General features: G+C 39.3%; 1 protein-coding gene across 2 annotated transcripts in view; it reads right to left on the reverse strand.

Annotated features, from left to right (window-relative positions):
• LOC134212023 (ras-GEF domain-containing family member 1B) overlaps positions 1–23,723 on the reverse strand; it is a 171,425-nt gene that overhangs the window by 100,955 nt on the left and 46,747 nt on the right. For both annotated transcript variants that reach the window (XM_062689515.1, XM_062689514.1), the window contains exon 3: positions 8,453–8,557. In XM_062689515.1, the coding sequence (XP_062545499.1) occupies positions 8,453–8,557 (105 nt within the window). The remainder of the gene's footprint in view (positions 1–8,452; positions 8,558–23,723) is intronic.

The raw sequence follows: 23,723 nt of genomic DNA on the forward strand, positions 1-23,723 counted from the left end.
GCAGCTGTTCTAGATTCCATTTTTATACCAGTCAGCTATCAAAAAAATAAAACTGGTATAACTCAGTTTTATTTTGTGCAGATTTGTACCACGAATGAATCACGTGATTCAAATATTTTTCAATTGTTTTGGTGTATAAATGCGTCATTTTAACTTTGCAATTATGGAGCCTTTCTTGGCAGCAACATAATGATTTCGAAAATGTGCAAAACATGAATGGAACAGTGCTTTGGAAACGAGCGAATTTGTTCTATTTTGCTCCTAGACCACTAGAATAGTGGTCGAAAATTTGGAATGAATCTGAATCACTACTGATTTCATTCTTAGTTTGTTCAAGAAGGCGAGCGTTACAATGCGTCACGCCTAAAAGTACATCAATGAAAATCTCAGAACGCACACAATAAGTTTTTGTCGAAATTTTGAATTCAAAACGAAGGAATCTTGCCATTGATGCATGCCTATCGAAAGATAAGACTTTGCTTCGGCTCAATTTTCCAGAGTAAATTAGAAATTCGACTTTGAAGATACTATATTGCCCAAGTAGCATACATGTTGTAGAGAAGCTACAGCTAACCATATTTGGTCACATTTGAGTTGCTGCAACCAAATCAGTGTGAGTTGTGCTACTCGGGTGGGGGTATCCAAACTGTGTACATTTGTGGGTCCAAAATATGTTGCACTGTCCAAAACGAAGAATATTTTCGTTGAACAAAGTCACAATTCTCAGCGATTTATCAACACTTGATGCCCATTTCAAATTTCTATTCATAAATGAGACTTTCATCTATGAAATGGTGTGATTTTCGCCTATATCAAACATGCCATTTGATACATATAAACAGATATCGGTAAGCACTTCCTCTAGGGGTCCAAAATGGAACATTTACCCTATTTTGGTGGCTCTTCACCGTTGTTCAAATCAAGCTTACTTTGATGCTTTCAAATCAGTTAGATATTGCTTTCTCATATGTGGCATAGTCGCCATGCTTGGTATTTGTGGCATAGCCGCCATGTTTGGTATCCGGAAGTTGCTAAGCATAATTAACAACAACAATTGTGTATTAGTCATTCCATTATCAACTCTCAAATAAAATAGTTGTATGTTTGAAGCCTTCATTCATTCCCTCGATATTTTACATTTGGCGACGAGAGAAACCGAATCCAGAATGAATTTTGTCAAGCCTCCGGAATTTAATGTTGGAGATTCCTGGCCGTTGTATGAAGAGCGGTTGATTTTTCGTTGCCTATCAAATCGATGATAAGGACGACAAGAGGAAATCTGCGTTTTTACTGACGGCTGTGTCTATGGAAGTCTACCAAATTGTTAAGAATTTAACGTTCCCGGCGTTACCTGAAGATAAGAAGTTTTCGGAGCTATGTGATTTGTTGAAACAGCGGTGTATCCCGACGCTGGTTGTTTTCCGGGAAAGAGCAAAGTTTTTCGAGGCAAGACAAGGTGAAGGCGAATCGATTGTGGAGTGGAGTACTCGTTTGAAGAGGTTAGCAGCGAACTGTGAGTTCGGCGACCAATTAAATCCGTTTTTGCTGAACATGTTTGTGTCCGGCATGCGAAGAGGACCAATTTTCGAACGTCTCTGTGAGGAGGAAGCAACCTCGACGATGGAAAACCTTTTGAAAATTGCCATGAAGAGAGAATCTACTATGCAGCAACGAGAAGTTTTGGAAGTCCATAAAATTAATGTACATGAACAAAAAAAAGGAACAAGAATGAAGCCAAATGTTACGCGTGTGGCAAGGAAGATCATGATTTCAAGTAATGCCAATACAAAAGTTATATCTGCCGCAACTGTGACAACAAGGGCCATTTGGCGAAGGTTTGTGCATCGGTATTTGAAGGTGAGTTAAGCACAACAAGATCCATTTGGCTTTGAAGGAGGACGCTGTTCCAAAATTTTGTAAACCAGGAAAATTCCTTTGGCGTTTAAAGAAAAAGTTGAAGCAGAACTCAACAGGCTGGAGAGCTCCGGAATCATTTCAAAGGCAAAGGCCCCTTCATCTGAAGCTGAATGGGGTACACCATTAGTGCCAGTTCTGAAGGAAGGCTCTTCATTACGTTTGTGCGCCGATTATCGTGTCACGGTGAATCCGTTTCTATTGGATGACCGCCACCCGTTTCCTGTTATAGAAGATATTTTTGCTGCTCTCCAAGGAGGAAGATATTTTGCGAAATTGGACTTGAAAAACGCTTATTACCAGCTCGAAGTTGATGATGAAACGAAGAGGATTTTAGCGTGGAGCACCCATCGTGGAGTTTATTGGATGAATCGTCTACCATTTGGCACAAAACCAGCATGCTAAATTTTTCAAGGCACGTTAGAACGAGTTCTTCAGGGTTGTCGTGATCCTGGTTGCTGGAGCGACAGTGCAAGAGCTTCTGGAGAATCTGGACAAAGTTTTAATCCGTTTAAAGGATGCCGGGTTCATGTTGAATAAAGATAAATGCGAATTTTTCAAGCGAATGGTAGCATACCTAGGACATGTTATTGATGAAGATGGATTACACAAAGATCCAGAGAAAGTGAGAGCCATTTTAGACGTGAAACCACCAGCTGATGTCAAGGACGTTCGAGCGTTTGTTGGACTGGCAAACTACTATGCGAAATTTTGTCCAAGCTTGGCGCAGTGTTTGAAGCCTCTGTATGAACTGTTGAAGGACGGTGTGAAATTCTCCTGGGCCAACAATCAACAAAAAGCATTTGAGAAAGCGAAGAAGCTTCTTTCCGAAGATACCGTTTTGACTCACTATAATCCCAATCTTCCTGTTAGGTTATACTGTGACGCATCTAACGAAGGAATTGGAACGCCCGATTTCATTTGCGTCTCGGATTTTCAAAAAACATGAGGCCGGATATTCCGTCATTTATCGGGAAGCATTGGCGATCTACTATGACATCAACAAGTTTAGTAACTATTTGTTTGGCCGTCACTTCGAGCTCATGACCGACCATAAGCCGGTGACTGAGCTGTTCAATCCGAAGGGTATACAAACCATAGCAGAAAGCCCATTTAAATTGATGTTCGGTAGAGAAATGAAATTGAGGTTTGATTCGTTAAAGTTTGATGCTGTAAAACGCTAAAGCGACACTATTGAGAAGATGAATAGCAAAAAAAGCCACAAACATTTGTTGTTGGGGAATCTGCATACGTCAGAGATTACAGAAATCCAAAGAAAGTAACTTGGATACGTGGAAAAATCTTGAAGAAGCTTGGAGCTGTAATCTTCGAATGCTCGTCGGACAAACTTGGTATTATCAGACGGAGAAGTAATCAAATCCTAAAGTACCCGTATGATGACTATGAAGAAAGAAAAACAAACACCAACCACCGTGAATTCAACAACGACGATGCAGATTCAGATGCAAGCTTCGTTTCGCTTGAAGATGATACGGAGGAGATTCGAGCAAACCATCATTTGAACGGAACATACGTTACGAGGTATAACCGAGTTGTTCGACCACCAAGACGCTAGGAGGAGGAGTAGTTGTGGCATAGCCGCCATCCAGAAGTATCCGGAAGTTGCTAAGGGGCTGTCCACAAACCACGTAGACCGAAAATTCACATTTTCAAACCCCCCCCCCCCCCCCTGGTAGACCTTCGTAGACTTTTCCGAAACCCCTCCCCACCCCCTTGAAGTCTACGTAGACTTTTCAAAATTTTACAAAATATCATATGTAATTGGACAATCAAAATCGAAATTAAATTTAATCCTTTGTCCACAGCTCCTGAAACCAAATCTCAAAGGCAATCAATTCAATTTCTGTTGAATTCGACTCCTCCTAGAGGTGTGCTCCACTGCTGCCAACACTTTTGCATCGGCGCGCCACAGCTAAAAATCTGTCAGGCATCTGACCTATAATTCTCCACGCCGGTTCAAATTTGTAGAAAACCGAGAAATTTTAAGAATTTAGAAAAATAACGAGTCGAAATTCCGAGAATGTAAATAAAATGAGAATGAAATAAGTTTTTCGTGGAAATTTTCGTAAAAGATCCCTATTAATAATCTTCAAAGCTTCCTGGCAATCTTTCAAAGAACTCCCCGTGAAAATTCCGATGCTTTTCTTGAAAATTTCATGCAATATCCCATTTAATAATCATCCGTTGAAATCGCAAGAATTTCCGTGAAAATTTAGAATTATTTCCCGAGATAATTTTAAGTTTAAATGGACATTCCGAAATATTTCCCGTGGAATTTTAGTATGGCTTTTAAAAAAAATTGCTGTAGACATTCCAAAGACTTATCCAAATAATTTGCGGTGGAAATTATAGAGAATTTTCAGCTGTAATTTTGGTGAATTTCTCGTAAAAATTTCGAATATTATTTCATGAAAATACAAAAGCTTTCTTACAAAACTTGGTGGTAAATTCAAATAATTTCTCGTCAATAGTTACTTTAGAAATTCCGAAGATTTTCCATTGATTAGTCCAAAGAATGCGCATTAGTACTTCCGAAGAAATTGCCGTGAAATATACGAAGAATTTCCCATGGACATTTCGAAAAATTTTGCTTATCTATCCAAAGAATTTCCTAAATTAAGATAAATTTCCTGGGAGCTTCCCACAAAATCTCCAGTGAAGGGTTTCTCGCGGAAATTTCTGCAAAGATCCTTAAAAAAATCAAACAATAGTGAAGGGTACATAGGTACATAGGGTACATAAATTGTTTTTCAAAATAAAAGTCTACGTAGGGGGGTCCCCCTTCGTAGACTAACGTAGACTTTTTCGAAACCCCTCCCTTCCCCGCAAGAGTCTACGTGGTTTATGGACAGCCCCTAAGCATAATAAACAACCAACCGGAAATCATCCAGGCAATCCATTTGTTATAATTGTGTATTAGTCATTTCATTATCAACTCTCAAATAAAATAGTTGTATGTCCAAAGCCCATTTATCTTTCACTCATTTCATTATGATAGGCTGAATATGGGAGATAACTCTTTTGTCTTTAAACTTTTTCAGTAATTCATTATGCTATATGTTGAAAAATGATATCACTGCTAACTTTTCAACTTTTCACTTTTCAAAACCTAGGGCGGCTAATTTGTTTCTAATGAGGGCTAAGGTATACGTCGGATCCTAGGCAGATTATGCCGAGGAATGGCTTGACCGGCACTTGAAAAGCTTTTTTTCGTCTTTATTTGAGAGGTTTTCAGCCCTTGGCTGGCTCTGTGAGGTGAGTCACCTCTTAGAAAAAGCTGTTCGATGTGCTCGCTAGTCAGTTGGGTCGACCAGTAGTTGACCAGTCGAAACTTTCACAGGCATCGTTGCATTCATCTTCGTTTAAGCGTCGTGAGATATCGTATAGGGGGGCAATGTCCTTGGTTGCTGCGGCTCTCTCTCCTTCATCGGTGAAAGAGTCCGCATAAGCGTGCTTGTTCCGTGGCTTAAGCCAAACTAAGTAGTGTTGAGTGAGTGAGAACAACTAAATTTTGAGTGAACTTTTATTTCCGTGTATTTCCTTTGTTCGTGTCATTATCCACTGAATTGCTTTTCAACGAGGTATCTTCCCCTCATGATTGTGCTCGCATCCATCGTGACTAGTCTCAGAAACTAGGTACAATAAAGCACAAACATATTTTCCAGAGGTTTCCATTTTGTCCAATTTGATACTTTTTGCCTTTCTCGTACACGGCTCGTACAAAGGCTATATGTTCGCTCCAAAACCAAACTTTTTATAGAAGGCTAGGAGACTCATAGTGTTATATATTGTCGTCTGATCTATTATCTATTATATCAATCATGTAAATATCTCATTTTGCTATGTAATCAAAATTTGATATTATTGAGCTATTTTTGTCTACTTGGGATACCATGCATGAGTGTCTACTCTACACGCTCCGGTGTCAGCTATAAAACATCGTACTGACATTTCGCACAAGCTAAACTCGTCAAATTCATTATAAATAATCACTATTGTAAGTTGGACAAGCGTGTACACAACTTACCCTATGTATGGGGAGAACGGTCCAAAATGCACCCCTGGGGCAAAATGGCCTCACTCATATAATCTGTTGTACTACATTTATGAACGAATATTACGATTTCAATTCATAATTAGTTAATCCTTGAGCTTCATTGAAAAAAAATAGGAAAATCCCTTCATATTCACTCAAATTTTCCGATTTGCTATTCTTCAACCACATCCACAACAACCACATGTAGTTCAATCCATTAAGAAATAACAAACAACCATGCGTTAACCATCATTCTACATGCAATTGAGTCATTTTAGACCACCATTCGGGCGTTTTGCCCCAGGCCTATTTTTAAAACAAATACCTTAGAAAGTCATAAAAACCTCATTGTTTTGAATAGGAGATCATTGTGAAATGTAGCTGGGTTTGTAAATTTTGCCTTTACGTTGAAATGGTTGGGTATTTTTGTTTATATGGGCGAAAACATCGAAAAAGCTTAAGGGGTGCATTTTGGATCGTTCTAAATTTCAGGGAATATATTCGATTTGGTGGCTCACGTGTCCCATCGTGCCCCAGCTTAACTCCGCCAGTGATTATAAACATTGGAGGAAAATAGTTTTTCTCAGGTCAATTTTGGCGTATGTAATTGAATTTCAGGGACAATATTTGATTTGATGGGTCACTTGCCCAATGTTGCGTTCAATTTTATTGGTATGAAGGTGAAAATGTAAATCTTTGCAGAACGGCTCTGCTGAAGCAAAGTGGTTTTAATTTGAAGTACCGTAATCGGGTGTGATAATGGGACAAATGGGGGCAAGAATGCCTATGTAATGGAATTAGTGTATCGAAGGACAAGGCTACAAAAATATAAAGGATCTTTTTGAACGATTTAATTACACGACCTACAGACGATGGCCCCATCTAACCCTCCCAGGTTCATTGTCACTCGCATTGACGGTACTACGAAATAAGGAAGCACTTACCATCCCAAACCCAACGCCACTACTGCGATGGGATGAACGCATGCATATTTTGAGTTGCGGGGATAATGCCTTATTTCATGCACTCGACAGTGTGGTGAGGTAAGACTGCGTCGATAACGACTGCAGCTGACATCCAGTTGAGATAATTCAAAATCAACTGCACCAGTCACAGTCAGGCATATGGCTTTACGTAAAACAATATCGTCGAAACCTCTACTGCAGTCTGTAGATATGGTTGAATGTTTCATGTTATGCTGAATAAATGCGATTGATTATACTTTTTTTCAATTATGATGCAGATTACATTGTAATAATAAATAAAAGTGTAGAAGTTCAAAATCGATTGGTTCAGATTTTGCAGAGAAATCGTTGTCATCGTTCGAAAAAAAACGCCAGACGCTGGGTTATCTCGCCACAACTTTTTTTGTTTTCCATTTGTTTTCGCTGTGCCAAATTATTTTTGTTCTTGCATTTCTCTCAAGGGGCCGTACACTAATTACGTACGCATTTTTTCAGGGTAATAATCATAATCATAATCGTAATCGTGAATAAGACGCTCGAGGCTCGACTAAACCCCATGGTATGATTAAATGCGTTAGGTCATAAATAATATTTATGTTTCATTTTTCATTTCATGAGTCCAAATATTACGTCCAATGTACGACTATGCCAATCAATTACCATGAGCAAATTACTTTTCCTGGAAATGACAACGGCCCACAGAAGCCCACACGTGATGAGCGCTGAGCGAACCACTGACTGCTAAATGAAATCCATCAACTCATGTGTCACTATTATATTGGTAAGTTCATAGTCTGACGATGGTCAATAGCCATGCGACGACGCGATGACATTGGAAAGAATGGAACCATAGCTGACCTGACGTCCACCGACATGTCCCCAAGCATTTCTGGAGTGGACTTCTTTTCGATCATAATCCATTCCTGGGCTAGGTTGTGCTTTCTCTAGCGCTGCCACTCACTTTGAAGGATTACACCAAGCAAGAAAAGATGCAATATTTCTGGAATTGTCAGTCCAACAGTGGCTTGGGGCTATGGCGTTTCGTTCTTCGGTTTTTACCCTTTTTCCGACGTTTGAGCAAGAATTTCATCAAGGCCCGGCGCGGCACAACTTGGTTCATTCCCATTTGTGTTATTTACTCACCCTCCTTGATGGGTTATGTCTATCATGAGGCGTTGTGTTATGAAAGTTTTCTACTCCCTTATTATGGATTACGGTCCTGAGGCACAAACATTTAACAATGTTCCAAATTGAATTCGAAACTTGGATTCGAGTTCTATCTGTCCATGGAGAATGGCATTTTCGTTGAGTTTAAAATCGATATTATGCTCTATGGCAAAAACGATTCGCCGCCGTTCGAAGTACGAGCGGGGAAATGTCGAAGGAGCCTGTCATTTGTCGCTTACTAACGAATACCGAGTGCCTGAGGTGGTGAAATAATTTGCTGCCGCGCAAGTTGGATGGGAACAAAACCCGTTTGCCTTCGGGGAATGGTGGTGGGTTTATAAATACTTACAGCGAGTGTGGGCGTGCTTTCACAGCATACTTCTGGTTGTTCCGATGATTTCACCGATATCACGATTGTGTCATCTGTTGCGTCATACAATACGGATGATAATGCCTGGAAAATTGGAGAAGACACGAGGTTAATTAATGTGGTTTGTTATCAGATGCTTTCAGGCGCTTTTGTAATGATCCATCAAACTATTAGAAGTGAGTGTCACAAAAAATAAAGTGGGAAATTCCACCTCTTAAGTACTAAAATAGATCTATCACATCATAGCTTCGACTCAAATAGGGGAAATCGGAATATTGCAGGTCTATAACTGATAGTTCTCGTAAAAAATTTTATTATTATGTACTATTTGTTTTATCCATCGGCTATAAAACATGAAATTGAAGCAGAAATACTGTTCTTCATTTATACTTATGTTATAAGGCTTGTTCGCGACAAAATCTGGATACCCTCTTACACGTATAACTCTTGAAATACTTCGTCTATGAGTGAAATAATTCGTAGAATCTGAAAATATTTTTTTAAATTTCTTGATTGATTACTTCTGAGGGAAGTCAGATTTTTACTTTTTTTGGAAAAGATGTTTAATTTTGATACAGATAGGGGAACTGTTGCATTTTCCATCTCACTGAACATATATTCATCTCATCGCGAAACAAAGAAATACGGCACCTATTTCGTCATTTCTTTTTGCTAACATGCCTGCTCACTGCTGAAAAAAATCACAAAAATAAGAAACAAATCAAATATCTTTTCATTGCTTTGTTTTTCGTGGGATGAATATAGGAGCTATAAGATGAAGTCCAGGAGCTGTAACCCTAGTTAGGTTTACCATTTTGAAGTATTTTTTTATGAGATATTGCGAAAAAGGATACGGGGAATCGATTGATATCCTATCTGGTTATGGAACAACTTCTCGCAAGGGCAGCTGTTGTATAATTGGTAATACGTCCATGTGCTTAATGGAATAGAGTGGGTTCAAGTCCCACCAGCAGCCGAATCTTTTTTCGCAATATCTCATAAAAAACACTTAAAATGGCAAACTTAATTATTTGTATCAAAATTAAACGCCTCTTTTTTTTTAAGGTGGTGTTAAAAAGAGTCTCGTCAATGAAGGCGTTTAAAGAAGAGCAGGTTTGAATACCATTATTAAATCCGGGTCTCTCGATCTGGTAACATTTCTGACTGGATGTTTTCGATCTCGTCAAACTCGTGGTAAGTGGCCAAACATTATCTTCTCTTTAAAATATTTCACCTTGTCTTCGATGTGTTGATCATTGGTATGATTCGCTTAGCTTCCCCTCTAAGTCTTATGTTTGCTTTATCTATATTATGAAAGTCGTGCCCCTCGAGTCGAGCACTGCCTTTCGTTTAAAACGGTTCCAAAGCGATGTTAAATAACAGGCACGAGTTTGGTTGGAAATCCGTTTTTGTGCATCTTTCGCAATAGTTGATCTCGTCTCTCAATAGTTTGAGACTTTTAATCTTTGAGGAAATAATGTGAAATATTTGCAGTATCTGCCATGTGATTAATATGTACATAAGATACTGTATGAAACCAATACAGAATTATTAGATTTCAAATTTCAGATTTCCCAAGTTACGATTTCAAGACTGCACTTATATTTGAATTTATATTGCAGTTTATATTTGAGTTTATAACGTTTTCATCAGTGTTTTGTTTAATTCCACAAGATTAACTTTATTAATACGCTAACTGCTGTCTTCAAAACCATAATAAATCATCTATTGAATCCACAAACGTCGAATGCTTCAAAAGTTGATCTAAAAGTGATCTTATCATTATCTTGAAGAAACCAATTTCGACTACAGTTATAACGCCATATCTTTTGGTCATAGCATTGTCTTATGAATAACTATAATAAAACTTCCTGGTTTTCAACAGATTTATAATTGGATTACCCAAGAATGTTAAGTTTTTATTGAAATTCATTAACTACAGTGAACTCTCCCTAACTCGATATTCTGTAATTCGATGTTGTTCCCTATCTTGATGAAATTAAAAGTCCCTTAAATCTAGCATACTACGTTCCCTCTGTAAGTCGATATCTCCCTCACTCGATGTTCTCTAAGTCGAACTATTTTTCCAATGCATTTTCACCTCGCTTATTTGATGTTGTCAGAAACAGTTACATGCAGGATATAGTAAGAGACACATTCTTCGGACAGGTCCACCGGAGCACCAATTTTTCAAACTCAATTTTTGACATTATCTATGTGTTTCCCATATTTTCCAATACCTAAATCATCAAATAAAATATTTGGTATGATAATAGTTTAGCTTAAAATAAGTTTTTGACTAACAATTAGTATAATTGACAGTGATGAAGAGTCACGGCTGTTTAGACATATTTTCCCAAAATGACTGTAATTTGGGTTCTGATGCACCAATTTGCACTCTGTTCTCACCTATTCAAAGATGAAAAAGTATACAATCAGTACCCTATGTAAAATCTGATTTAAAATTGTAAGAAATATGAATTTTGACAAGGTGAAATCTTTCACAAAAAAGCGTTGTAACGTCACGAAAAACGGACTGTTTAAATTTTCTGAAAAGTACATATAAGCCTCGAATTTAAAATTTCGTATGCTCTTTGTACTCGAAAAAAGCTTTGTTTTGGTGGTAATAGACATAAAATCGGTAGTAAATAGCCTGAGTTTCATCTAGGTGAAGTTTGCGTTGTAACGTCACGGAAAAATATTCATCATAAAGCCTATGGAGCTTGTAAGATATCCGGACAAATTGGCTCAATTTGTGTTTAGCTACAGGTTGAACATATCAACATAAATACAGAAAGCAAATTTTTAATCAATGTGACATAGGGTGAAGCAGTATTTCGGCGATCTCACCCATTTCCGTCAGTATAGGCAGGACAAGTGAAAAATCTGTTTGCCCACAGTACAACAACCGGCGGACCGACGTGTCACTGGCGCTCTCTGATTGTCCCCCACTTTTGACGTAAACTACGTCTAAGGGGAAGACTCAGATACAGGGTGTAAAACCGAAATTTCCAAATTCGAGACCGTCACGAAATTAGGATAGATTTCAAACGCTAATAGCGTCTTTATCTTTCGATGGATTTTCGACATTTGCTTATCAATCGATTCAGAAACTCTCCAGCAATTTGCTAATTCTATTGATACTGTTGATTATCAACGTTAAACTATTGAAAACGTTATTTCTTTCCAAACCGGGTGAAAAATTCAGTTCTGTTCATAAATCCCCAACACGGACATCAGATTGTAGTAAGGTACGGGCCTTTTGATCCACTGGTTCGTTTTTCCTGTGTATAAAAAGCACCGTGTTTCGCGTGCGCGCGTCATTTTCATTCTGGATGTCACGGCGAGCGGACCAGGGCGTCCAGAAGCGGTCCCAGTGACAACGGCTGTCTCAGCGGTGGTGGTGCGGACGAAATTTTTTTCGGTCGGTGGTGGTGGCGGTCTTGAAAGCAGCAGTACATCATTTTTATCCGTGTCCCATCTTCGGCGGATCTGGCAGTCGACGGCGTTCGTTGAGCCGTATCATCGGATGGCCCAGTGGCTGCTGTTAATAAGGCACATAAGTGGAAATTAATCGGTTCTTTTCAGGACCATCATTATATTTGGGAGGAAGGTTAAGTTGAAATAATTTTCCTAAAGTGCAACCGTTAGGAACTGGAAAATTTTTCGGTGAAATTTTCTAGCGTAATTCGGAGTTATATGATTTTAGTGATTGAGAATGTTGATATTAGACGAACTTTCTTCATAGAACAAAGCATAATTGTTTGGCATCGGTAGCGGAATCATAGCATTAGTGCCGGTCCGAGCATAGGCTGTCATCGGAAGATTGCTACAGCAATTTATTCAATAATGTGGCGTTTGCAACGATTTGGATGTTGTCGGCACAACATGAAATTTTCCCGCGAGACTCTAATTTTGTATTTTTCCTGTTGATGATTGAAAAAGAAATCGGTTCCGAGATGAACTTTATTCAAAGCGCAACGCTAACGTCGGTAGTTGAATCCCAAGCAAGTATCGGAAGGAGACCATGCAAACAATTGATTATGACTGAAGAAAATTGTATGGCGTCAGTATTGATGTTTGCTACAGATGTTTTGACGTAAACTACGTCTAAAGGGAAGACTCAGATACAGGGTTTAAAACGGAAATTTCCAAATTCGAGACTGTCACAAAAATTGGTTTGGTTTGTTGTGGTAAAAACTCATGGACGATTCAAATCAAGCCCAACTCAGCACCTAAAAACTTATGGATAAGTAGAATCATCGTATGTTTTCTGTATGTATGTAGAATCACGAGCGCGCGTCAAACGGAGAAGCTGCAAATATGTATTCGCATGGATGACTATCTACTAAAATTATAAGTCTTTCTCTGAATCGTGATCTCGTGATTCAGCTACCGACGGATAACAATCTGCCATCACCAAGCAATTAAGTTTTACTTTGATCAAAATTCATCTCGCCTCAAGTTGTGACTTAAGAGCTACTTTCATTGATGGTAGCCAATCGTAGGGGAAATTACGGCTTTGGCAGGTTCTATTATTGTCAGGGGAGTAACTGTAACTAATTATGCTCAAATTTGGCCTAAACATGTTTTGCATATCAGAGACTATTGTGGCCAAATTTCATAAAATTTGGCCAACAAAAACCCCCTGACAATAATAGAACAAAACCTGCCAAAGCCGTCATTCCCCCTACTTCACAAGAAAATTTAATCTGAGCGTTGCTAATGTTAATGACGACGACCGCGCGACCCACACCATCGCCGGGAATAAAATTTCCGGTAGGAACTTCGCCGACGCCGAAGGTGGTACCACGGTCTGCTCTCCGCGACATCTAGAACGAAATGGCTCGCGCGCGCGAAAGAGCTGCTTTTTGTAATTAATAAAGTTGAACCTTTAGCCACGCCCCTTTGGTGAGTGTGTGACAGTTACACAATATTTGTAGCCATACCGGAAAACAAAGAGGCGGGACTAATGATGTATCTTTATTGATTATAAGAAAACTGCTCTCCCGCGCGCGCGTGACATTTCAGCACCTAAAAACCCATGGATGAGTTGAATCATCGTATGTTTTCTGTATGTATGTAGAATCACGAGCGCGCGTCAAACGGAGAAGCTGCAAAAATTATAAGTCTTTCTCTGAATCGTGCTCTCGTGATTCTACTACCGACGGAAAACAATCTGCTATCATCAAGCAATTAAGTTTGATCAAAATTCATCTCGCCTCAAGTTGTGACTTAAGAGCTACTGTCATTGATGGTAGCCAATCGTTAGTAGGGGAAATTACGGCTTTTGCAGGTTTTGTTCTATTATTGTCAGGGGGGTTTTCTGTAACTAATTATGCTCGAAATTGGCCTAAACATTCTTTGCATATCAAAGAATATTGTGGCCAAATTTCATAAAAATTTGGCCAATAAAAACCCCCTGACAATAATAGAACAAAACATGTCAAAGCCGTTATTCCCCCTACTTCATACAAGAAAATTTAATCTGAGCGCTGCTAATGTCAATGACGACGACCGCGCGACCCACACCATCGCCGGGAATAAAATTTCCGGTAGGGGTAGGAGCTCCGCCGATGCCGAAGGTGGTACCACGGTCTGCTCTCCGCGACATCTTGAACGAAATGGCTCGCGCGCGCGGAAGAGTAATCAATAAAGCAATTCATGTACTGTGAGTTTTGATGCTCCATGTGACGCCCACCGAAGGATGTTTTTTCTTGCCTGGACATTCAGCAGTTCAACTATTTTCCTGCCGTTGGTGTATGTTTACTGGTCAGCAGTGCTCAACATCACTTTCAACGGACCAACCCGACAGACGTCACGTCGAAGGACCACCATTATCAAAGATATCACCTAGGTGATTACATTCACCGGCACGCGATGAACATCACTTCAAATGGCTTCATGCCAACAGAAACAAACGGCCTTTTTTCAGGGCCACCAAATATTTTGGTAGAAGAAAGATTGTGTTGTGATATGTACTTGATTTTCTGACATCCCAATTTATGTTGTTTGAGTGGAGTTCACAAAATCTGTGTAAAACCATGAATTCAAACTGTTGCGCGCATGATTTCGCACAGAATCTATGAACCGCACTCATCAATTCATCTCAGAATCTTGAGAAAAATTTAACTTTTCACCGACACCAGCCAAACCAATGAAGACCTGACCATAGTGAAGAAATTTTCAGCCATCGTCTGCGAATAAATTTATTGCAACGCCTCTCTCTCAACGCCGATCTGCTTTTCGCGACATCTCGAACGAAATGGCTCGCGCGCGCGAAAGAGCTGCTTTATTGTGATCAATCAAGTTAAACCTGTAGCCACGCCCCTTTGGTGAGCGATTCGGTTACACAATATTTGCAGTCATACCGGACAACAAAGAGGCGGGACTAATGAGCCATCTTTATTCATTATAAGAAAACTGCTTTCCCCCGCGCGCGAGGCTTTTCATTTGAAATGTCGTGGAGAGCGGTCCCAGCATCGGCAGAGTTGCTGAGCGAATTCCAGCCCGTGTCGTGGATCGTGTGGTCGTCGTCGACATATTTGGGGAATCAATCGGTTCTTCTCAGGGCCACCATTCTACACAAAGGAAGATTGAGGCGAGGCGAATTTTATTCAAAGTGAAAATTAACCGCTTGGCGACGCCATAAAGTTGCCTGCCGTCCGTAGCAGAATCACGAGCGCGCGTCGGAGGGAGATGGCTTCAGTGGCAGTGAAATTCTTATTCGGTTTTGTTATTCCAGCAGCACAATTACGGGCGCGCATCGTAGGTGCTGCAAATATGTATTCGTATGGATGGCATCAGTTGTTGTCAAGTGAAATTTTCTCTCAAGATTATGATTTTTCAGAATCACCATTTTACACAAAAGAATTAATTTGCCAGCAATTTGACGTAAACTACGTCTAAGAGGAAGCCTCGGATACTGGGTGCCAAATGAAAATTTCCAAATTGGGGACCGTCACGAAATCATGTAAGATTTCAAAAGTTAATAGCGACTTTATTTTTCGATAAATTTTCGAGATTTTATTATCAATAGATTCGGAAACTTTCCACCAATTCGTTAATAGTTTTAAAACTATTGATTATCAACGTAAAACTATTGAAAATTTTAGTTCTTTCACGTCTGGTAAAAGATTCAGAACTAACCAACTCCGTTCATGCATCCCCAACACGGACATCAGATTGCTGTAACGCACGCACCTTTTGGCCTACCGCTTCATTTTTCCTGTGCATAGTCGTGTCTTGCGGCCATTGGCGGCCGTCGACTGGTAGTTGTTGCAGTAAATTATTCACATTGACGTATGTAGCAAATAAGCGGAAAATCATTGAGTGGCTGTCGTCGGTGACAGCAGAATTGTGGAAATGCAATTTTCTCCTCATTTTAACTCGCTGTCGACAAACCTGTTCTACTAAAAAAATTAAACAAATTCTATTGAACGCTGCCGATGCTGATGACAACCGCACGATGATTTCAAGCAAAACCGCAAACGCGCGCGTGAGAGCAGCTTTTTGAATTGACTTGAGACGATGGCTGCGCCGGTAGCGGTCCAAGTAACATCTGTATGGTCGTCGGTGGTGATTGAGAAAAATGTTTGTTCTGAAAACAGTTTAAGATAATTTTTGGTTGAAATTCGCTATTGTGTCATGTATACAACCTAATGTTCATATAATATTACGATTCCCATTGCACTAAGAGGTTTTACGTAGTTTACGTCGAGCGGTCGTGTCTTGTACACAACCCTTCTGATTTTTAACGTTTATTTACTTTTGCGGGCGATCACTACTATCTAAGGAGTTAATACACAACTCCGATGCAATGTTGATACACGTAGGTTGGTGGCTGAGCTACGAAAACTTCGCGAGCCATTATGAGATTGGCGGTAGTGTATGATGATTTTTCATCATGGCGTCGTGGGCAGCAAATTTGAATTATTTGCTATGGGGTGACACGTCGGTAAATAAATAAATAAATAAAAAAGCGACATTTCTACTGTTATGCAAATAAAACCATCGAAAATTTCTTTAGTTTCGCAGTTATACGCGAAACTGGCCAAATTAGGAACATGGCCTAATCTGGTACAGTTACCCTACATGTAGAAGCAATAAAGTCATGAACGACTTCTTCGATATATGCTTAAAAATAATGAAACTAATCAATAAATAATCTGTCGTAAGTCATCTGATTTAGGTCTATTTAATGATGAACAAAAAAGGTCTATTTTCAAATCTTAATGAGCTCATTGGGTCTCCCCGTGTTGAAATATTTATTCTGAAATATCGCGCACACGATACATGATCAACTAGAGCTCAGCCAGGTTTTTGAAATTTGCGGAAAGAAATACTGCCCCCAGAGGTCCAAAGGTACCAGTTTAGATAGGAACAGTACTATGCAATCATCAATGTGAAATTTCTTGGTGTAGAAGTCAGGGCGTTAGTAAGTTGTTGCGGTTGTATCCATAGCCTCCCGGGGCTAAGAAACCTCAAACCGCATTGAGATTTGAGAGTGACTATGTACGTTCTTGCGTCTGATACCAAATGAAATGTGACAAAGCTAAATAAAATTCTTCAACGATGGTGTTGATAAACAATGTACTTATCAGATAACTAATGTAAAATTTCTTGAAGTATCTTGTATTTCACGTGGAATAGACAATCAGAACTAGTTCTGCTATTGCAGTTACTTTCAAGAAATTTGGCATTTGAAAAACCCAAGCATCAAAGCGAGCGTTTGGAATATAAAGTCTAATTATACACACGTGCTTCTACTATTATAATAAAATTTTAGATTTCAAATGCATTTTTCATAAAATTTTCAATTTTAGCTATGCCGAAATTTTGACATAAGACCAAACAAAACACTGTGTATTATGCTTGAACGATCAGCTTTTTGTTTCTACTCGGTTAAATCTTACAAAGAAGCCAAAACATGAGTTCCAGTTTGATAATTTGGGCATTGGAATTAACGCTCCGTGCCATTGATCAACTTAATACAGTATCGGACATTATATCTTTTTCACTTTGGTACAATACCATACACTATGGATTGAAAACTCATGTTAAAATTGATTTTAAAGTGGTATACTTTTTCGTGACGTTACAACGCTTTGAAAAACCTGTTTTTAGAGCACCTTGCGTTGTAACATCACGAAATGTTCATGTCGAATAGAACGAACTTAGTCCGTTTTTTGGGCATATTACCCCATAGGGTCATCCATTATCCTCATATATTTTAAAGGTGTTCATTATTTTTGGAGCAAAATAACGACCAGAGCAGAGAATTAACCGTGTTTAAGTCAAGGTACAAAATCAGGAATTCACGCACGTTGTAACGTCACGCAGCAAATTGCATCCCAGAAAGCCATTTTCATACACATATTCGGTGTTAATATATCTATTCGATCTGAAATTTTATAAGGATTCAGAATATGTAATAATATGCATATGTTTACTGATGTTTTATGCAAGATTTCTCCAAAAAAACATTTAAAGGTACGTCAAAACGTTGTAACGTCACGGCGGAATGTGTCAAGAAGTTAGAAGGGAGTGAAAGTGAAGTGAAAAGTGCGAAATGAGAAGTGAGAAGTCCGAAGTAAGAAGTGAGAAATGAGAAGTGAGAAGTCCGAAGTAAGAAGTGAGAAGCGTAAGTGAGAAATGAGAAGTGAGAAGTTGAAAGTGAGAAATTCGAAGTGCAAAGTATGTATTGAAAAGTTAAAAGTGATAAGTGAGAAATGAGATAAGAGAAGTGAAAAATGAAAATCGAGAAATGAGAAGAGCGAAGTGAGAAGTGCGATGTGCGAAGTGAGAAGTGCGGAATGAGTGCACTCACATGCACACATCTCACTACTCAAAACTTACTTCCGTTTTTCAATACTCACTTCTCACTACCGTGGACCCCTGGTAATATGACCGCTTCTAATCTGAACACTTTTTAAAAAAAACTTTTTAAAATAGTTCAAATGTCATTCAGCACGTGGAATCGAGAAACGAAAAATGAAACATAGTGAAACACGCAGTCACAGTCAAACACGCGTGACGCAGAATCGAAACAGGCCAGCAAATAGAGCAGCCAGAAACCAGGGGTGACATTGCGCATCTCGAATCGAATCACTCGATTCGTACGTTTTTTCATTCGTTTCGAAAAAAACGCGGCATTATGTATTTCGTTCGACTTCATTCAGTCGCAGTACAATATTAGACAACGAGGAGCAGAGAAAAATACAAAACAAAAGAATCACACTCAGCAGGCATTGTTGATAAATTGCACCACTGGTTGGAAAGGCATCCTTCAGGGCATGAATTGGCAGTTAATTTATAAACAAGCAAATTGTGCTCAATTACTATAAAAAGCAATATTATTTATTGAGCAGTTGCAAATTGTTTTGTAAATTGAGATATTGTTACGACACAAATTATAAGTTTTATGTTTATTCGAGTTATGCCACTGATCCAATGTTGAGTTAAATAATGTAAAGCTAAAGAAGGATTCGATAGTAAATTACTTTGATGTTTCTATGTGTTTTAGTTAAATGCACTTGGGTCATGTCTTGGGCGTTTTTTTATTTAACAATGTGCACTCGCTTGGCTGTGGATATACAATAGTAAAGCAAATGTGGAGATTGGACAAATCAAGCATCCGAAAGATATTAAATTTGCAAAAAAGAGAGCTAACCGCGGTGGAGGTTGGTACTCGGATTCTGATGGCTTTTCCGCAAACGTGACCTTTAAGTGGTCTTGTTGTGTAGGGGTTATCACGCCTATCTAGAGAGTAGGAGGTTGAGGGTTCGAGTCCCTCCAAGACACGTGGATTCTTTTTCGCAAATTTCATATCAATTTGTCCATTTCAAAACATATGCTGTGCATATGCACAGCCAAGATATTTAACAAAAAAATGGTTTTCGTACGGCCGAGTTGCCGAATAATATGCAATTAATTGTTATTTAACTCAATTATTTCTACGTAAATTTTGGAATATACACGTTTTTACGCGGATTTCGGGATTGCAAATTGTCTGGAAATTATAAAAGTAGGTATACTAATGACATTCTTTCCTTCAAGATACAATAATGAAACCTTTACTCTCTTTCCGTAGAGAAATAATAACAAATATAATGAAAAACTTTCAGCATGAAATGACTCTCGAAAAACATTCGAAAGCTATAAAGGTGACGAGTGTTTTTCATTCGACTTGAGTCGTTTTTCAGTGTGCTATCGTTTCCATAATGCCAAAACATCTCGTTATTCTTGTACCTCCTCGAGCATACTCGAACGATAAGTCGTTTACGAGATAGAATAGAAAGCCGTAATGCCAAACATGTTCGACTCGATAGAAATACGTTCGAATCGAGATGCGCGATGCCACCCCAGTTTATCTGATGCGAGTAGGGTAACTAGATGTTCAAATTAAAAATGAACCCCGCTAATTTGAATGAGGTACCGTTCAAATTATCGGGGGTCCATGGTGCTTTGTACTTATTTCGAGCATCTCTTTTCTCACTTCTTAGTTCTCGCTGTTCACCATTCACTTCGAACATCTCGCTTCTCACTTCACTTAGTAAGGAAACAAATTTTAACTAGTCGGCCAAACAGCATTCGATCCACTAAGTGATTGAAATTATTTGAAATGATGCCTTCGAGCTGACTTGATGGCCTCATATGTCCTATCCGCAAGAAAGGGCACAGACTCGATTGTGCTAATTATCGAGGTATAACACTTTTCAATACTGCCTACAAGGTAATCTCGCGAATTCTGTTTAGCAGACTGAATACAATTTGCGGACTCATTATTTGTTGGTAGATTTCAATGCAGCGTACGACTCAGTGAAATGGTACGAACTGTGGCATAAATGCGGTTTTCCGGCAAAGCTTATCAGGCTGATACCTACGACGCTGGAGGTATCCAAATCGAGCGTCAAAATATCTGGTGAGACATCCGACTCGTTCATGACGTTAGATGCAATGAAGCAGGGCGTTGCACTCTCTAATCTGCTATTCAAAATAGCTCTGGACGGTACAATTAAAAGCTCTGGAGAACAGGTGGACATTTAAAAAATATGATTTTTACTGTTTGATTTTATGTAAATGTTCTTAATATATTACATTTTCGCATTTCTTACAATATTTGTCAAATTTTCTGATAGCATTCTTCTATAACGGTATACAATAACAAAATGAAACAAAATAATAATATATTTTTGAACAACACAAGACCTTTATTTGATCCTATGTACGCAGTAGTTTATACTCCGGAAGTTCCCAAACGCCCAGAAAAGTGACATTTTTTTTTCAAAAAATTTGTCCAAGAAAACCACCTTTTCCTAGCCATTGGTATAGAAATCTAAGAGCTAGATCAGAGCCTTGAAGTGACTAGGAGTTAGTTACGGTAGGCAACCAAGGGCCACACTTGCAAGTGTTCCTCGAAAAGATCTGGAACGATATGGGGAATGGTCTCTTCCAAAAATAAAGGTAATTCCGAAACATTGAACCATCATGTAACATAATAAGATTTCTTTGTCTTGAGTTACGTATTTAATAAATAAATAAATAATAAGGGCTAAAGAAAAGCCATCTTAGAAGTTTGCCTTCAAAATCAGAAACTTTACACCGTGGATGCTTTGCCCAGTACTGCAAAAGGTCGTGCCCATCATAATACCTTCACCTGATAGCTATATTTAAAAGCTTTCGTCCAAGTACTAACTAAGGTAAGGTAATAAGAACCCCTCAAGATCCAATCGAAAACTATTAGATGCATTCACTCTAAAGACGTAAAGTTTTTTTGCGGATGCTGTTTGTATGTTATAATAAATGTTTAAGGTTCTTTTGTCAAAATAAGGACATTTTTGCTGAAAGGAGGACGGGAGGACAATGTATGAAAAAGGAGGACATGTCCTCAAAAAGAATACCATCTGGTAAGCTTAAACTAAATACTTGGTGGCTGGCACAGAACGTGGCAGTCCAAACGGTGTTGGTCCAGAGGTGGAAATAGATGGGATATAACTTGAGGTTGTTGACGAATGCATATATCTTGGAACACTCGTTACATGTGATAATGACGTTAGCCGCGAGACGAAAACCGTTTAGCGGCTGCAAGTCCTAGAACTTTCTACGGTTTGCGTGGCCAGCTAAAGCCTTGCAGCTTACATACACGGACAAAACTAGCTCTCTACGGTCATGAAACTTCTTCTTCTTCTTCTTCTTCTTATTGGCATTACATCCCCCACTGGGACATTGCCGCCTCGCAGTTTAGTATTTATTAAGCACTTCCACATTTGTTAAATGCGAGGTTTCTAAGCCAAGCTATCATTGTTGCATTCGTCAATCATGCGGCTAACACCACAGACAAACAGACATAACACATTAAACATTCACTCATCAAATCCATCGTCGTTGAAACACTAACGACATCTGTTGATTTTAGTTAGATGGGCAAATCACGAGCCAAATGGCGTTAGTGAGAAAATGTCAAACTCGAGCAAATCCGATACGCGCGCCACTTGCAACCGATTGGTCAACTAGTGATTATTCAAATTAACCAGTAAATCAGTGAACGATGATAATTTCATGAGTGTTATGTCTGTTTGTCTGTGCTAACACGATGATACTTTTATGCCCTCTCGCCACCCTCAGCATGGTCTTGCTTTGTAGCCACGCGTCTTACCGCACGGCTAAGGAGGACGGTCATGAAGCATGGACGTTAAAAGATGCAGACTATCGAATTATCGCAGTTTTTGAGCGGTAAGTACTGGGCTCAATACTTGGCGGCGTGGTGGAAAATGGTGAATGGCGGCAGATTACAGTGGGCTGTGTGTACCGGAAGGGAGACCAGCAAAAGTTATGTTAAGCAGAAAACCTGGCTCCGAGGTAGACCCCGCACTCGCTGGCTGTGTGCAATCGAAGAAGATGCGCGTGCGGCCAGCGTGCAGGGAGACAGGGGACTAGCGGCCCAATAACGAGTGACTTGGAACAAGACATTCGGCTTTGCTCCGGACAACATCATAAGCAGGTATGTAAATTGTGAATAGCCGATTATTCTCTTTGAAATGATCGGTTGCAACAAAAGATATTGTAATATTAAAAATAAATACACAAGGTTACAGTAGTTTTATTAATCCTGGCATGAAACTCATGCACAGAATAGTTATCCTCGCAGCATGGAAATTAGGGCAATAAAATAGCAATGTAATTTAATAGCATAGAGCGCATTAAATAAACCTATTTTATGAGATGCATCCGGTAGAGCAATGTTGATGCTGTCGATTCAGGATCCTTCTACCAAGAACCGCATAGCCCGTAATAAATGAAAGGCCTCCATCCACACCCACATTTCCGGTTTTATTACCGGGCACTTGCGGCGAATAACGGTGATGTTGGAACCGCACAATCACTGGCCAAGAAGCCAAAAAGGTTGCCTCGTAAATTATCATCCACGTCCGCCGAAAAGCCGGCAAAAAAGCTGAAATGAGAAATCCGGCTCGCGCCGTAGTTGTTAAGGAAACCTTTATTAATGCTTTATGCTCCGGTTGGCGGTGGCTTGGTTGCGTAATGGTTCGCTTCCTTCCGGAGCAAACAGTCCGTGGCTTGAGAGCACCGGCGCATCCCGGATGCTGCTTTTTATAACTTTTTGCATTCGGAAGCAGCACGGTGCTGATCATCGTCATTCCAGAGCCAACGAAACTGTGTGAAGCAGCTCATTTTTAAACGGCCAAGCAACTGTTGTTTCACTCTCCACAGAGTATGTACATAGTGCACAATGAAGATTTTTCTACATTTTTACTTTTCGTTGATTAAACATAAAAACATAGGTTCTATTTATTTTAATACTAGTTGTATGTAGCCGCGGCTTTGCTCGGCATTGAAGAGTAAATTTTGCTATTCAAATGTCAAATTGGATTTTTGCTCCAAAAACATCATACTTTTTATTTCCAGGCACCACGAAACCGTAGTAAAGTATTTTACAGTTGCTGTAATACTTAAGTATGAAATTCAAAATAATGATTTACACTCATCTCTTGTGTAAGTAACGAGTCATTCTACATTTACTTGAACCGCAGTAACTATGTCAGCTTTCTCTAAGAAAGTAAATTTCATAAAATAGCTTAACCTATTCATCGATCTTTATTCACCAGTATGGTGAATAAGTATAGCTATATGCTATCTTTGGTATAGCATCCGGGAAAATCATTTTTAATTCTGCAGGTGCGGTAAGCCGCGCGGCTACAAAGCAAGACCATGCTGAGGGTGGCTGGGTTCG

This window comes from Armigeres subalbatus, chromosome 2 (assembly GCF_024139115.2).
Source record: "Armigeres subalbatus isolate Guangzhou_Male chromosome 2, GZ_Asu_2, whole genome shotgun sequence".
Taxonomy (NCBI): Eukaryota; Metazoa; Arthropoda; class Insecta; order Diptera; family Culicidae; genus Armigeres; species Armigeres subalbatus.